We start from the raw sequence: 15272 nt of genomic DNA on the forward strand, positions 1-15272 counted from the left end.
TTTCGGTGGTTTTATTAATCACAGTATATGTTAATTATCATCATTTTCCGATTTATTTAGTAAGTATCATTATATTTATAACAGATTGCAATAATATATCGAATATTAGTTGAATTTATTTGTTGAACTATCAATGCTGTTCAACGTTTGATTATGAAAAAAAAAAAAAAAATTTAGTCACTAAATCCTATTTAATTCAGCATTTTTGAAAATGCGATATTTTTATTTTATGCGATATTTATTATCTTCGTATAGATTTTTTTTGTTTTTAGAATTAATAAATTTTCTCATTGTAAAGTAAAAAATATTCACCGTAAAATAGTTTATATACACGTTAAATTCACTATAAAGAAAGAAAAAAAAATCCCGTATTTACAATGAATTAATTGATTAATTAAAAATTTATAGTTAATTACAATAAATCACGACAAGAACAATTCAATAAAATTCTGATAGATATACGCTAAAAACTTAATAATACATATTTTTTTTTTATTTACAATCTTGTTAAAGCCCTATTGTTCTTTTTAAGGGATAAAACAATGTTTTTTATCGGAAATATACTTATATCCTCGTAAAAAAAAAATTCGTTACGAAAATTTGCCTGACAGTAAATTTCAAAAATTGAGACACCCTCCAAGATTCGAATTACAGTAATTTTTCGCAATTTACAGTAATTTCCGAAATTTTACAGTAAAATATGGTGATAACCGTTATTTGCGACGTTTTCACCATAAACAGTGTTTTTTTATTTTTGTAGTCTAAACGGATCTAAATTGCTGTAAAGTAGGGTATTTTAGGCCTCATGCGGTGATTTACGACAAATTACGGTTATTTACCGTATTTTGCGGTAAATTTTGGCAGCTACTGTAAATTTATGACAATACTGCAGTATTTTGCAGCCAAACTGCGGTATGTTACCCTAAATATGGAGTAACAGTACAGTATTTTAGATTTAATGCTGTAATTTACGACAAATTAGGTGAATTTACCGTATTTTGTGGTAAATTTCGGCAGCTACCGTAAATTCGCGATAATACTGCAGTATTGTACGATTCGAATGCGGTATTTGACAGCGAACTACAGTAAAATACTGCAGTATTGTCACAAATTTACGGTAGCTGCCGAAAGTTACCGCAAAATAAGTAAATTACCGCAATTTGTCATAAATTACCGCATTAGATCTAAAATACTGCAGTGTTACTCTATATTTGGGGTAAAATACCGCAGTTCGGCTGCAAAATACTGCAGTATTGTCTCAAATTTACGATAAACAACAAAAATTTTACTGCAAGGTTGCCTTAATGCAGTACTTTACCAAAATCAGTGATTTGTCGTAAATCTTAGATTTTAGCGTAAAACGCCCTATTTTACGATAATTTACGGAAATTCATCTGAATACCGGAAATTGCGGTAAATTGGAATATTTAACGGTAAGTAAACGTAATTCAGACACGCTAGGGTTAAGGGCAATACTTGACTTTACTTCACTATATGAAAATAGTTCATTTTCTATTTTTTTCAAAATTCCAAATATTCCAAAATTCAACTTAAAGTTCTGAAATGTCCCAATTTTTGAAGTTCACTATCATGAATATTTTTAGAACGAATTTTTTTTACACCGTAATCAAAACTGCAACCCAGAAAAAAAAATAATTTAGAAATAATGAGATCTCATTAGATCATAGATCTAATTTTTTAAAATTTAAAGTTACGATAGATCTTAGATCTATAATTTTTTCAAAAAACTTCGAAATCTTTTTAAAACTAAATTTTGCATTCTAACAGTTTGATAATTTGTCGTTTTTTTTTTTTTTTTTTTTTTTTTTTTTCAGTTTTAGCCTCCGTATATCTAAATTATTTTTCCGGGTATAAAATAACCTATAAATTATCTTTGTAAATAAAGTAGTGAACCATTACAAGAAAATATTAGACAAACTGTTAAAATAAAAAAAGTTACGTTGTCTACTGGAATTTAAAAAATTTTTGTATTTCAAAGATATTGATATGAAATTTATTAAAATAATAATTACGGGGAAGCATTTCATTAAAAATTTATATGAATTAATCTTTTACATTTTTGAAAATTTTATAGTTTTGTCATCAGGGGTACAAAAATTTACTTTTAATTCCATTAAACTGAATCTCAATAATAATAATTATTATCTATAAATATTTAAAATGGATAAATGATGTCTTAGCATCATTTGCGTCAACTTTGTAGTGTAGCTTCGTTAAAAATTACCTGAGTAATTTATTATTGTTTCTCATCAAATGATCGTCAGAGCTTTTACTGTGTAAAGTATTTTGAAGCTATTGGCAATAATACATTATTATTTAAATAATCGAACTGACCAGTTTTCAGGTAGACACAAGTAGAAATTTAAATTAGGTCATAAATTGCATTATTGCACGTAAGGCGTACAATAATTCGGCTTGCATACGAGCTTCAAGAATCATCAAATTCACATGAACCTGAAATAAAAATAACAATAGTTATTATTCCTAAAAAACTATGATAGATTCTCTAGTGGATCCGAATTTTGGTAAATTACCGAATTTTACCGCAAATTTGCCGTATTTGCGGTATTTTGCGGCGAAATACGGTAGTTTGAGGTTAAAATGTGATAATTTACGACAATATAGGTTAATCGCAGCAATTTACGGTTATTTTTTACCGTAACGCAGTGAAATACTTCAATTTATGGTGAAATGCCGTAATTTTGCAGTAAATCTGCAAGTTTATGGTAAATATCGCAGGATTATCGCAAATTTACGGTGAATTATCCATTTAGATTTTACCGTTAAGTATTTTACCGTGTCTACGGTAAAAAAACCGTAAATTATGATAAACTACAAGGAAAATAAATATAGTAAAAATTACAATACTATAGTAAAATTTACTGACAGATATGAAAGCATCTATTCTGTATTGTAATTATTACTAAACGTTCAGTAAAATTTACTAGTTAGTAATAATTACATAATAAGATTTTCAAAATTACTCGTAATGTATTTTTTGCTAAGACGATTATATTTTTTACTATTTGTATAGTAAATTTTACTATAAGTACTATTAATAAATACTAATTTAAGAAAGTAAATTTTCTAATACAATATAGGATTTGTTACTATACAAAATATTAAAAATTACTGTACGCAATTTATTTTTTGCTAACACGATTATATTTTTTTACTGTCTGTATAGTAAATTCTACTGTGTATAGATAAAATTAAAAGTTGGTGGGGATAGCATATAAAAATATGTATTACAAGTTTTGAAACTTTTGTCCAAAGGAGACATCAGGCCGTCAGACATAGGAAAGGACTCGCGCGCGGGAGATCAGGGTTCGAATCTCGGTTGAAACAAGTGATTTTTTAAAAATCAAAAATCGACACCAACATCAATACAGATGACGTAAATAACAATAATAATCAAAATAATAGTAATAATAATAAAAAGTTAAAAGCGAATAAAAAATTAATTTCGTTTTTTTCCATTCTAATATAGTAAAATTTACTAAACGGGATAGTAAAATTTACTAAACAGGATAGTAAAATTTACTAAGTATAACTAAAAATGAATATGCAATATAGAAGATTTTCCAGAACTAGTATACAAGAAATTACTAAACGACTTATAAAATTTACTTATCTGTTTATTAATTTTTCATATAAATCATGTGTTTCCAGATTACTATCTAAATTTAGTAATTATTCTCATATCTTTCAGTAAAATTCACTATATTTTTTTCCCTGTAGAAATACGATATTCTCCTACATTTTTCTATAATTTACGGTCAATTGAAGTAGTTTACGGTAAAGTCGCGGTAATTTACCGAAAATTTTCGTTAATTTAGAGGTAGTTTACTGTAAAAATGAGGCATTTCATCGTAAAGTGAAGTATGGTGCCATGTTTACGATAAAAATACCCTAAAATTCAGCAAATTTGCCGCATCAATACCGTGTTTTCTGACAAAATACGGTAACTTTCGCCAAATACATAATTTACCATAATTCGGATCCTCCAGGGTATAATAAAAATAAATACTGACCTTCTCACTATGTTTAAACTCTTTCATAACCCTATCATAATCTCTCTTCGTAACACGTTCAGGATAACAGACTGCGTTTTTAATAAACGTCTTCAAACTGCGTTCAAGAAGTTGATTGACGGCATTGTAGTCATAGTCATCATGTCTGATACCGAACATACATTGAATATAATTCCATATTGCGCGTCTGAAGTGTGAAGTATCCACTTTGTCATGAGTACCCATTGTGTAATACGTAAGAGTAGCAGCTGTTTTAAACTTTTCATCCAAAAGTCCTCCTACTTCGTTGTAGAGGCGGCTTACGAGAGAAAAACCATGAACGTCCCATGAATAATCTTGGGTACGAAATGTGGGAATATCGTTGACTTGACCTCGCTAAATTTATAAAATGCAAATAAATGAAACTATTTTATGTGTTAATTATTCTGGCTTACGTTAAAGATAGTAATGAGTTTTTTTATTTTAGCATAAATATAAGATTTATCAACAATTTGTCTCGTATTTTATTAATTGAACAGGTGAAAATTTTGTAATTAATTCATAATGAAAGTTTGTTTTAAAAATAATAAATCATGATCAGAAATTAAGTTCTGACGTTTATAGAGAGTATGTAATAAAATTATCATGATAATTAATTTTTTCATAGACAAGTCAGTATATTTTTTTTTTTTATCTTTTAAATTAATGATAAAAATTTATCTTTAGATTATCATTGGCTTATGTCACAATCAGTTGAGACAGTTATCTATATATTTATCCAGATATCGTGATAATTTATTTAGATATCATTAAAAATTTATAAATTATTTATTTAAATATTGACAATCATTCATGTAAAAATGCGATAAAATTTTTCGATAATTAATTTATAATTCAATGATAATTATTCTACCAAACTTCAAATCATGATATTTTAATAAATATTTAATTAAATTTTAGTTTTACTTTTTTATAATTTGGTCACTTGCTTATTCAAAAAAAAAAAAAAAAAAAAAAAAAAAATAAAATAAACAATAGATGGCTCTTCTCTATAATAATGAAAAAAAAATGGCAGCTGAATTTTTTTGTGAATTGTCAGTTTCATTTTTTTTTTTTGCAACTCTTGGTAAGAGAGCAAGTCTTTAATTGGTTAAAAATGACATTACAAAGAATAAATATCGCGAAGAATGTCTACATTGTTCGTGAAAAATATAACAAACCTACACTTTTTATATATATAGATATACTATTTATTAGTTATTAAACGATCCAACAGAAAACCCAATGGACAGCCGTCTCGAGTTAGGGCAACGGAAAGTCCAGACTATAGAAAATCATCTTACTGTATTTAATTATAACCTACAATTCACTATATGAACCTTGACTCAAAACTCTAGTTATTTTTGCTGAGTATCAATATATTTAAAACAATAAAAATAATTTTAAATTATTATAAAATCAATGAAATCATATTTAATTGTTACTATTATTATTTAATAATCTTTTGCATCAGAAATAATACAGGAATTAATTTTATATTAATACGATTGAATATTATTTTAGGTGAGTTAAAAAATGAAATTTAATGTAGAGTCCTTTTTTACCAACAAAAGACATTCTTTCTTACCATTCGATGCTAAAACTGGTAACCGATTGAGTGGAAGGACTTTCGACACTCGTGTGTTGGCAACACTCGCTTAACGCTTCGTTAACCAATCACACTCGTTGTCGAAAGCACCTTCCACTCAATGCGTTAACAGCCCATAAGTAACTTGAAAATTATTCATGTAGAATTTGTCATTTTCGAAATTTGAATTTTGGCGCCATTGATTAATTTACTAGTGTTGCGTCTACAGTTAAATCGATGATTTTCTTTGAAATGGTATAGTACTATTGCAAGTGCATATATATTTATATATTTTATAATTATACACACATATAAGACACTGTTCAATTGATAAAATATTTTTGTTACTCAGCTTAAAAAATAAGTTAATAAATAATAATTTACCTTGGCAAAGTCTTGATATATGTACTCGGGTTCTCTAACAAAAGGTTCAATGTCAGAATTAATAGGCGGACTTGATCTTTCTTGAGCCGGTTCTAGTTCAGCAGATTGTGTTTCAACAGATTTGAATCTTTTTGACAGCTCTTCTTGCGGAAGTGTAGATATTGAGTTTTCCGACAAATATTTCATTCGTTCCATTAACGTTACAACCCCAACTTCTTGTTCACCGACTATACTTGGTGAAGGAGGCGGCGAATGCACTTTATCTATTTATTTCAAAATACATAGTAATATATTTACAAAAAATATATATTTAAATGAAGCATTTTTTCGTTTTTCATGCAAGTAAACATTTTCCTTTATAAACAAAAGGACTAATCAAAATTTCTATTTTAAACAAAAACAAATTCGCGATTCAAGCCCTGGCGGATCCAAATTTCGGTAAATTACAGTAGTTACTGAAAATAACGAAAATTACCATAATTTACGGCGTTCGGCTACATTACGGTATTTTTACAGTAAACCTACGGATTTACTGCAGAATTACGGTACGTTACCATAGAAGCAAGTACCCTGGATGATCTGAACTACTGTAGTTTACTAAAAATTTACGGGATTTAACGATATTTTGTGGCCAACTACGGTAAGACATGGAAAAGTATGACAATTTTCGGTAATTTATCGCAATTTGTGGCATAGTTACCGTAACACAGCGAAATACTTCACTTTACAGGAAAATGCCGTAATTTTGCAGTGAACTTGCAAGTTTACGGTAAAATATCGCAATGTTACTGCAAATTGGCAGTTAAATACCGTATTTTTATGGTAAAATACCGCGTGATTGCCACAAATTTACGGTGAATTACCATAACTACCTTAAAATACCGCAACTTACCGTAAAATATCGTATTTTTTTACAGTAAGTTGCGGTAAGTACCGTAATTGACCGCAATTTGTGGCATTGTTACCGTAACACAGCGAAATATTTCACTTTACAGGAAAATGCCGTAATTTTGCAGTGAATTTGTACGTTCACGGTAAAATATCGCAATGTTACTGCAAATTGGCAGTTAAATACCGCATTTTTATGGTGAAATACCGCGTGATTGCCACAAATTTACGGTAAATTACCATAACTACCTTAAAATACCGCAACTTACCGTAAAATATCGTATTTTTTTACAGGAAGTTGCGGTAAGTACCGTAAGTACCACGTTAACCATAAAAATGTCGCAAATTACATTTAATGCCCTATTTTACCGTGACTTGCTGTAAATAACCGCAAAATGTAGTAATTTACGATAAATACCGAAATTTACCGTAATTCGGATCCGCTGTAGAATTAATTTTTTTTTGTAGCTATTTAACGGCGTTTATTTGAGCAGGTATTTTATAAAATAGTTTTAAATAAACGTTAATGAAATTGTTCTTACCAGTCGTGCTATCACTACTTGAAATCTTTTTTGGACTTTTGACCATATTTTCTTTGGCAGATGATACATTATTACTATTGGCTTGAATATTTTCTTTGCCCTGACAGTTAGCAACCAAGTCAAGTTCTTCATTAATTCCACAAGAAAATACAAATGACGATAAAGAATGAAAGTGAGCCAATAAAACTATTGCATGAACGAGTTCAGAAAGAGACCAACTATCTGTGCCTTTGGTCATTTTCTGTTGAATAATATTAATTAATAAATTAAATAAAAAAATAAATTATAATATTTAATAATTTTTGAAATTTAGATTTTTGTGAAATATTTGTATTACCTCTATGTGAGCTTTAGTTAATAACCATGGCCTGTGCGCAAGAATTTTATTTATGTCATAAAGATTTTGCAATTTTTGTGGAATATATTTTAATCCCTGTAACCAGGCGGCATCACCGCCTTGAAGAAGAAATTCCCCTTTTTGTAAATTTATTAAATAACTGCATTGATGTCTACCAGCAGCCTGCAATAGATTTTTTAAAATTAATTGCTATATTTTTTTTTAGCTCATTAATTATTATGTTCTATTTCTTATATTAATTCGAAACGTCCAAGTTCTTTGACAAAATAATTGAAAAGAACAAATTATATGTAATATTTTTAGATCCCCGTATGAAAAAACGACATATGGTTAGAATATATGAAATCATATAGGTTGGCCATAAAAAATATATGATATATTATATTGTATATTATAAAAAATCACAGAGATTTTCGCCGATTTAATATAAAATTATATACAGTAGTAAATATATGTATTCCATATATATCATATGTTTTTTATATTAAGCCATATACATTTACCTTATAATATATAGTATTGATATGTTTCCTTTTATATTCAAAAAATATAAAATTTTTATATGAAATGAAATATATGGTAGCATATAATTTATATTATATATGGCACCTTATATTTTCTTTGTTATATTTTAGCATATATCTTATTCAGTGTATATATATGTATATGAGTATATTATATATTCGCTTCAAATTAACTAATTTCGAGAATTTTATCTCCAATTTAAAAAGTATATTAAAATTTAGATCTAATTTAATTGGAGTCGGTCATACGAATAAGAAACTTTTTTTTTCCATACACAATATAAATATATGTTTATATATATGATCAGAATATATTTTTCGTATATGGTAGAAATATATATTTTTGTATAATAAAAATATAGTTTTTGTATATGACAAGAATATATATGTTCATATATGATGAAAATATATTTTTTGTATATGATGACATATATATTTTATATATGCTAAACATATATGGACTCATATATGATGAATATTATATTTTTTAATGTAAAGAAAAAATATAGTTAAATTAGCCAGATATATTTTCTGATATTTATCATATATTTTTACATACAATTTGACCATATTTGTTATTTTTATACGGGATCCCCAAAAATAACTTAAGTTCAATAATAAGTTAGAATATTTATAGATCCAGGAATTAAATGAACTAAATTGGCTTATCTCAAAATGAATTAAGTTAATATCAAGAAAAAGGAGAAAATTGATTAATTTCAATTTATCTCAATTAAGTTGAACAATTTTGTAAAGAAAACAAAGTAATAAATTTACGAAGTATGATATTAAGTAATAGTATAAAAATATTTATTTATATATTTATTTTTAGTAATAAAATATATGAACAGCGTTTTAATATAAATAGAAGTCTAATATTACTACTAAATATATTAATGAAAAATAAGACCAAATTATTCTTTTAGGAATATACTGAGAAAAGAATTTATCAAATTTATCAACATTCAGTAAACGAATTAATTACTACTATATACAAATCCCACATATCGATAGTTAATAGAAGTTCTTTAAATATTAACAACAAAATTTAGATTTCAAATTTATGAATATTATATTTATACTATTGCTAAGAATGCTATGATTACAGAGAAGAATCATAGAACTCATGACCATTTCCACACGGAGAGAAAAAATAGTTCTACTTCCAATGTAGAATGGTAATCATTACTATGTTACATAGAAACGAGGATTTTTTAGCGTCGAGTAACCGGGCAGAGTAATCCCCCATTTTACATAGTAACGGTAACTATGCTAGCATAGTACTGATTACCATTCTACATTGACGAGAGAACTATGCAAATGAACATCACTACAATCTTACCTAGTAATGTTTACCATGTTTTATTTATTTCATTTTTAGTAAATAAGGTTATGACAAAACAAACAACTCAGGTTACTATAAATAGATATATGTAGAAATTGAATTAATCTATTGAAATAATTAAGATATTGCTCAATAAGAAATATCATTTTTTGATAACAGATAAATAATAATTAAATAAATTAAAATATTTAATAATATACATCGCACATATATGCATACACATACACACAGGTTACTGCGCAACCATCTGCGCATGTTAACTTCCTTGTCTCACTTATTAAACTGTAACGACAGCTATTCCAGCATGGGACTGAGTAGCATTCTTCATAGCCCTGATTCCCATGCTAGATAGGAATTTTTACCGTTTTAGTTGTTTCAATGTAACATAGTAATAATTACCAGAAAAATGGTAATGAGTCATATTCTGCATAGCATTATTTACCATTTTACAAAAAATTAGTCTGGTTACTATGCAGCATAGTAATCATTACTATTCTTTTCTCTCCGTGCATGTTTTTGTATGTATTTGAAAAATTTCTATGCTATCGGTAATTTTTACCAAATTTCTAATGTTTTGTGTGTTTAATGAAAAACTACTATTACCACAGTAGTTTTTCACTAAACTTGACATGTAAGAAATACCGTAAAATTCACTGAGTGTATTTATTTCATCGCTAAAAGTACTAGAAAAATCTGGATATTGGCGCATGTAACGAACGTTCACGCAACGTTTAAAATCATCTAGACCAGACTTATGACGGATAGATGACTGTATACATTTTGTTGATAAACTCTGACATATTGTTTTTTAAATTCTAGTGTACCAGTTATATATTATCAATAAAAAAAGTCATAGAGTGCGTTCTTAATAATAATATGAGTTTAATTTTTTCAAGTTAAAGAAAACAAAACAGATCAATAAAAAGAACTGATAATTAATGATGTTTATTATAAATAGATCATACGCGTGTACTCTTTATCACATTTATTTTTCTTAGAACTCTCTCCAATGATGCCACGACTATTATTAAAACAACACGTTTGATTAATCAATCAAACTTTGACTTTGTGAACCTATTGATTCAACAGTTAAAAATTTTTTATTCTAACAGTTAACTATTTTATTTGCTATTATCAATTGTTTTTTTTTTCTTTCGTATGTTCCCGCATGAAATATCATATATGGCAAACATATATTAAAAAATATATGTTGCAGATATAAATATATGTGACAATACATGAAATCTTATATAGAATTGTATATAGATTTTGGCCGATTTTATTATATTTCTATATATGTTTTCTCTTATATGATTTCATATATTTTCGTATAACTTCAATATTTTATCTATATATTTGAAAACTTATAAATTTAATATATTTTAAAGTAAATGTTATTTATATACGGAAACAAATAAGAATACATATATAATTCATCATTATATGACACGATATATGTACCATATATTTAACTTTATAAATTTTTGTATATTTTTCGATATAAAGAACCATATAAGTCTCCCCATATATGTAAGAATAAATAAAATATATTCTTTCCTGTCTTCCTCTCTCTATTATAAGATTCAAACATTGTGTTCACAATATATATATGTGTGCTAGCTTACAAATTTACATATATAATTATCAATATATGTAATACATATATGCGCTAACTTATAAGTTTACATATATGATTATAAATATATACAATACATATATGAACTTATAAACTTACTTATATAATCAATTATATTAAAACTTAGTATACTATATATAAGAAAATATATATCGTTTTCAGCCACTAATATGGCCCCATATTGATTATATATTTTTCCATATATATTTATCATATATGATATTTTCATGCGGGTTGTAAATTGATACACAGAAAGAAGAGAATGATAATAATTACCATTCAACATGGTAACCAGTCCTATTTTTTAAAGCGTAGGAATCATTACTATGTAGCATAGGAATGATTACCATTCTTCTGGTAATATTTACCATACTGCATAGTAATCATGCTACTGGTAAATATTACTTTGTAGCATAGTAATCAAAGCCATGCTAGAATGCTACTGACTCCGATACTGAATAGCGTGAAATCAGTTTCAATATTAAGTGCTGCTATATAGTATATATGTCTAATATAACCTGTACATATATTAATCTTAATTACTACTTATATCAATGAATATTATTTTAATGAAAATTATCAATCATACGAAACTCAAGTATTATTTGACAAAGTTTCATTGTCTATTGTATTCTGATTTGAAATGTTATTCTACCACACGTATCGTCACTGCTGCAGACGGTAAGATGTATATTCCAAAGCGCTGGATTTAATATTTTTAATTTAGATAATTGTTAACTTCCTCTACATTAATAATTCATAATTAATAATTTTACTTGCAATAAAATATTAATTAAATGTATTTTCAATAAATAATTAAATTATTATAATATTTTTCTAATAAAAATAACCCATGTTAACATATGTTAATGTTAATATTTATTATTTTATTTAAAAATTTTTTAAATCAGTTCAAAATTTATTCATTATTAATTAAACAACCTAATTTTTTAATTATAAAGCCTTATTTTAATATTGACCTTACTACCTTCAATTGGAAGCAGCTTCATCGAAATTGTAATAATTACAATGTAGCATAGGAATGGTTCCAATTTAGCATGGTAATCATTCCCATACTAGCATAGTAATAATTATCATGCTAGTATGGCTAGCGTTACCATTCAACGTCGGACAAATTTTTATGTCAAATAAATAATACGGCTAAAAAACTTGCATTACCATGCTACATAGTAATAATTACTGTCTCACATCGGAGAATATACCATTCACTTTTCTCCGTGTATAAATTTAGTAATACGACAAAAAAATAAAATAATAAATACTGTACCATGATGGCAATTAAATGACGATAGACGAAGGGCAGTGGACCATCACCCCGTAGAATAAATTGTTGAGTTTTAAGAAAATTATCTAAATACGAAGGGTGCGATGACATTACTCGTGAAATATGGTCCACGCGAGTTGTCTGTAAAAAAGTTTCCACAAAGTACCCGTGAGTCTGTAACATAATCAAAAACATAAATTATTGATAAATTATTAAAAAAATAATTTTATAATAATTTACTTCCTATTATTAACAATAGTTGCGACACTTGTATAGATTACGAGAGCCTGTTCATTTAGAGGTCAACAAGTATCAAATGTATTAATAAATTAGTTTACTGTCTCATTATCGTATTGTGAATTTCTCCAGTTTAATAAGTTGAAAAAAAAGATAAATATATGTGGATATATATATATATGGGTTCGTCGATCTTTGAATGCATCCAAGGTTGCAAGCATCAATCTTCATTGTTGTTACATCATGTTTTTATAATAATTCTTTAGTATAGACACGTGTATCAGTTACGTGTGTGTGTGAGAATGTACATGAGTAATTTTAATATCAAGACAACTTTTAGTATGCTTTAATAAATGATAATATAAAATTATTAAGTATATTTATACTTATTTATCAGAAATGAAAGTATAAATGCGAATAATACAATGGATAAAAATTAATACGAGGAAAATAAAATATTGAAACTGATATGGATATTTATAAATTAAATACTGTCGTAACGGCGCTTTATGTGACAATGATTAGAGTATCATAATTTATTAGATTTTTATTTATTTTTTTGGATAATTAATATCTTTGACACTGCGCATTTTACAGTTTACTTTGAAAACTGGTCTTACTAAAAAAATATATCGATACTCCCGTAAGAAAATAACATATATGGTCAAAATATATGTAAAAATATATGATACATATCAGAAAATATATGTGGCCACTTTAACTATATTTTCTGATATATTTTTTTTTTTATTAAAAAATATAATATGCATCATATATGAGTCCGTATATATTTAGCATATATAAAATATATATGTCAATCATATACAAAAAATATATTTTTATCATATATGAAAATATATATTCTTGTCATATACGAAAACTATATTTTTATTATATAAAAATATATATTTCCATCATATACGAAAAATATATTCTGATCATATATAAAAACATATATTTATATTGTGTATGGAAAAAAAAAGTTTCTTATTCGTATGACTGACTCCAATTAAATTAGATCTAAATTTTAATATACTCTTTAAATTGCAGATAAAATTCTCGAAATTAGTTAATTTGAAGCGAATATATAATATACCCATATACATATACATACACTGAATAAGATATATCGCATGCCAAAAGGTAAAAGGGCGTATTGCTACAGGTTAGTAGGGAATTAGGCTGAAAGGACGTATAAAAAAATTTTATTTTGCCATTAGCTTTGAAATTTTTCGAAATGCAAAGATCTGCAAAAAAAAAATTTGGGCATCCTTGAGCTGAAAGGGCGTATCTCAAGACATACACCCTTTTACCTTTTGAAAAGTAGTGCCTAAAGGTAAAAGGGCGCATAAAAAAAAATTCTAGTTTTAATACAAAATACTGACAAATAATTTCACAAGACAAGTTAGATGAAAAAACACTCCTCCTACACTTTTTTTTTAATTTATTAAAAATAAAATAACTGAAAAAAAAAATAAAATGAAAATATCAAATTTTCAATTGAATAAACAATTTTCATAACGACTATAAAAAATAAAAATTTATTGACTTTTTCTTTAATCAGTGTTTTGAATGATGGATCCGTCATGAATCAGAATATATGAAAAAAAAAAAAAAAAAAAAAAAAAAAAATCCAAAGTACGTGCGACAGACACGGAGGAAGAGGGTATAGGAATCGTAACTAAATGAACCGGTTATTTCTCCTTTTTTTTTTTTTTTTTTTCAATTTAGTATAAGAATTTTAAAATACTATTATAAACTCTAATAATTAACTGTGAAATAAAATAACATTCATACAATTTTCAGCATTTTTTTTTTTTTTTTTTTTTTTAGACTTCGGCTAAGCTTTTTAATAAATTTTTTAGAAAAAAAATTTATACGCCCTTTTACCTTTTGGTCACGAAATTTTCAAATTCCTAAAGCTAAAAGGGCGCATAATTAAAGACATACGCCCTTTTACCTTTGGGAAAACAATATGTGATTTTCAAGCGTAGAAAATGTTTACTAATCAATTGGCGATGAAAAAAAAATTTATGCGCCCTTTTACCTTTGCAAAGGTAAAAGGGCGCATACATTGGTATACGCCCTTTTACTTTTTGGCACGCGATATGCTAAAATATATCAAAGGAAATATATGGTGCCATATATAATATGAATTATATGTTATCATATATTTCTTTTCATATAAAAATTTTTTATTTTTTGAATATAAAAGGAAATATATCAATACAATATATTATGAGGTATATGTAAATATATATATGGCTTAATATAAAAAATATGAACACCATATTCAAATACATAAATTTTTGCCATTTTATATAATTATATATTTCTATATATAAAATAAAAATATAAATATTTTTCATGCGGGTAGTAATCATTACTATTCTTTTTTCTCCCTGTAAAAAT

The 15272-nt window shown here is 26.4% G+C and overlaps 1 protein-coding gene across 2 annotated transcripts in view; it reads right to left on the reverse strand.

Moving 5' to 3' along the window:
* Positions 1–1809: 1809 nt before the first annotated feature.
* The window catches only part of LOC103571355 (sestrin-3), a 142753-nt gene continuing 129290 nt past the window's right edge, over positions 1810–15272 (reverse strand). For both annotated transcript variants that reach the window (XM_014441331.2, XM_014441329.2), the window contains 6 exons: positions 12627–12797; positions 7813–7995; positions 7476–7716; positions 6046–6308; positions 4056–4430; positions 1810–2475 (listed from right to left, as the gene is read on the reverse strand). In XM_014441331.2, the coding sequence (XP_014296817.1) occupies positions 2389–2475; positions 4056–4430; positions 6046–6308; positions 7476–7716; positions 7813–7995; positions 12627–12797 (1320 nt within the window). In that variant the 3' untranslated portion in view covers positions 1810–2388. The remainder of the gene's footprint in view (positions 2476–4055; positions 4431–6045; positions 6309–7475; positions 7717–7812; positions 7996–12626; positions 12798–15272) is intronic.

The sequence above is a fragment of the Microplitis demolitor genome, chromosome 8 (genome assembly GCF_026212275.2).
Source record: "Microplitis demolitor isolate Queensland-Clemson2020A chromosome 8, iyMicDemo2.1a, whole genome shotgun sequence".
In the NCBI taxonomy this organism is placed as follows: Eukaryota; Metazoa; Arthropoda; class Insecta; order Hymenoptera; family Braconidae; genus Microplitis; species Microplitis demolitor.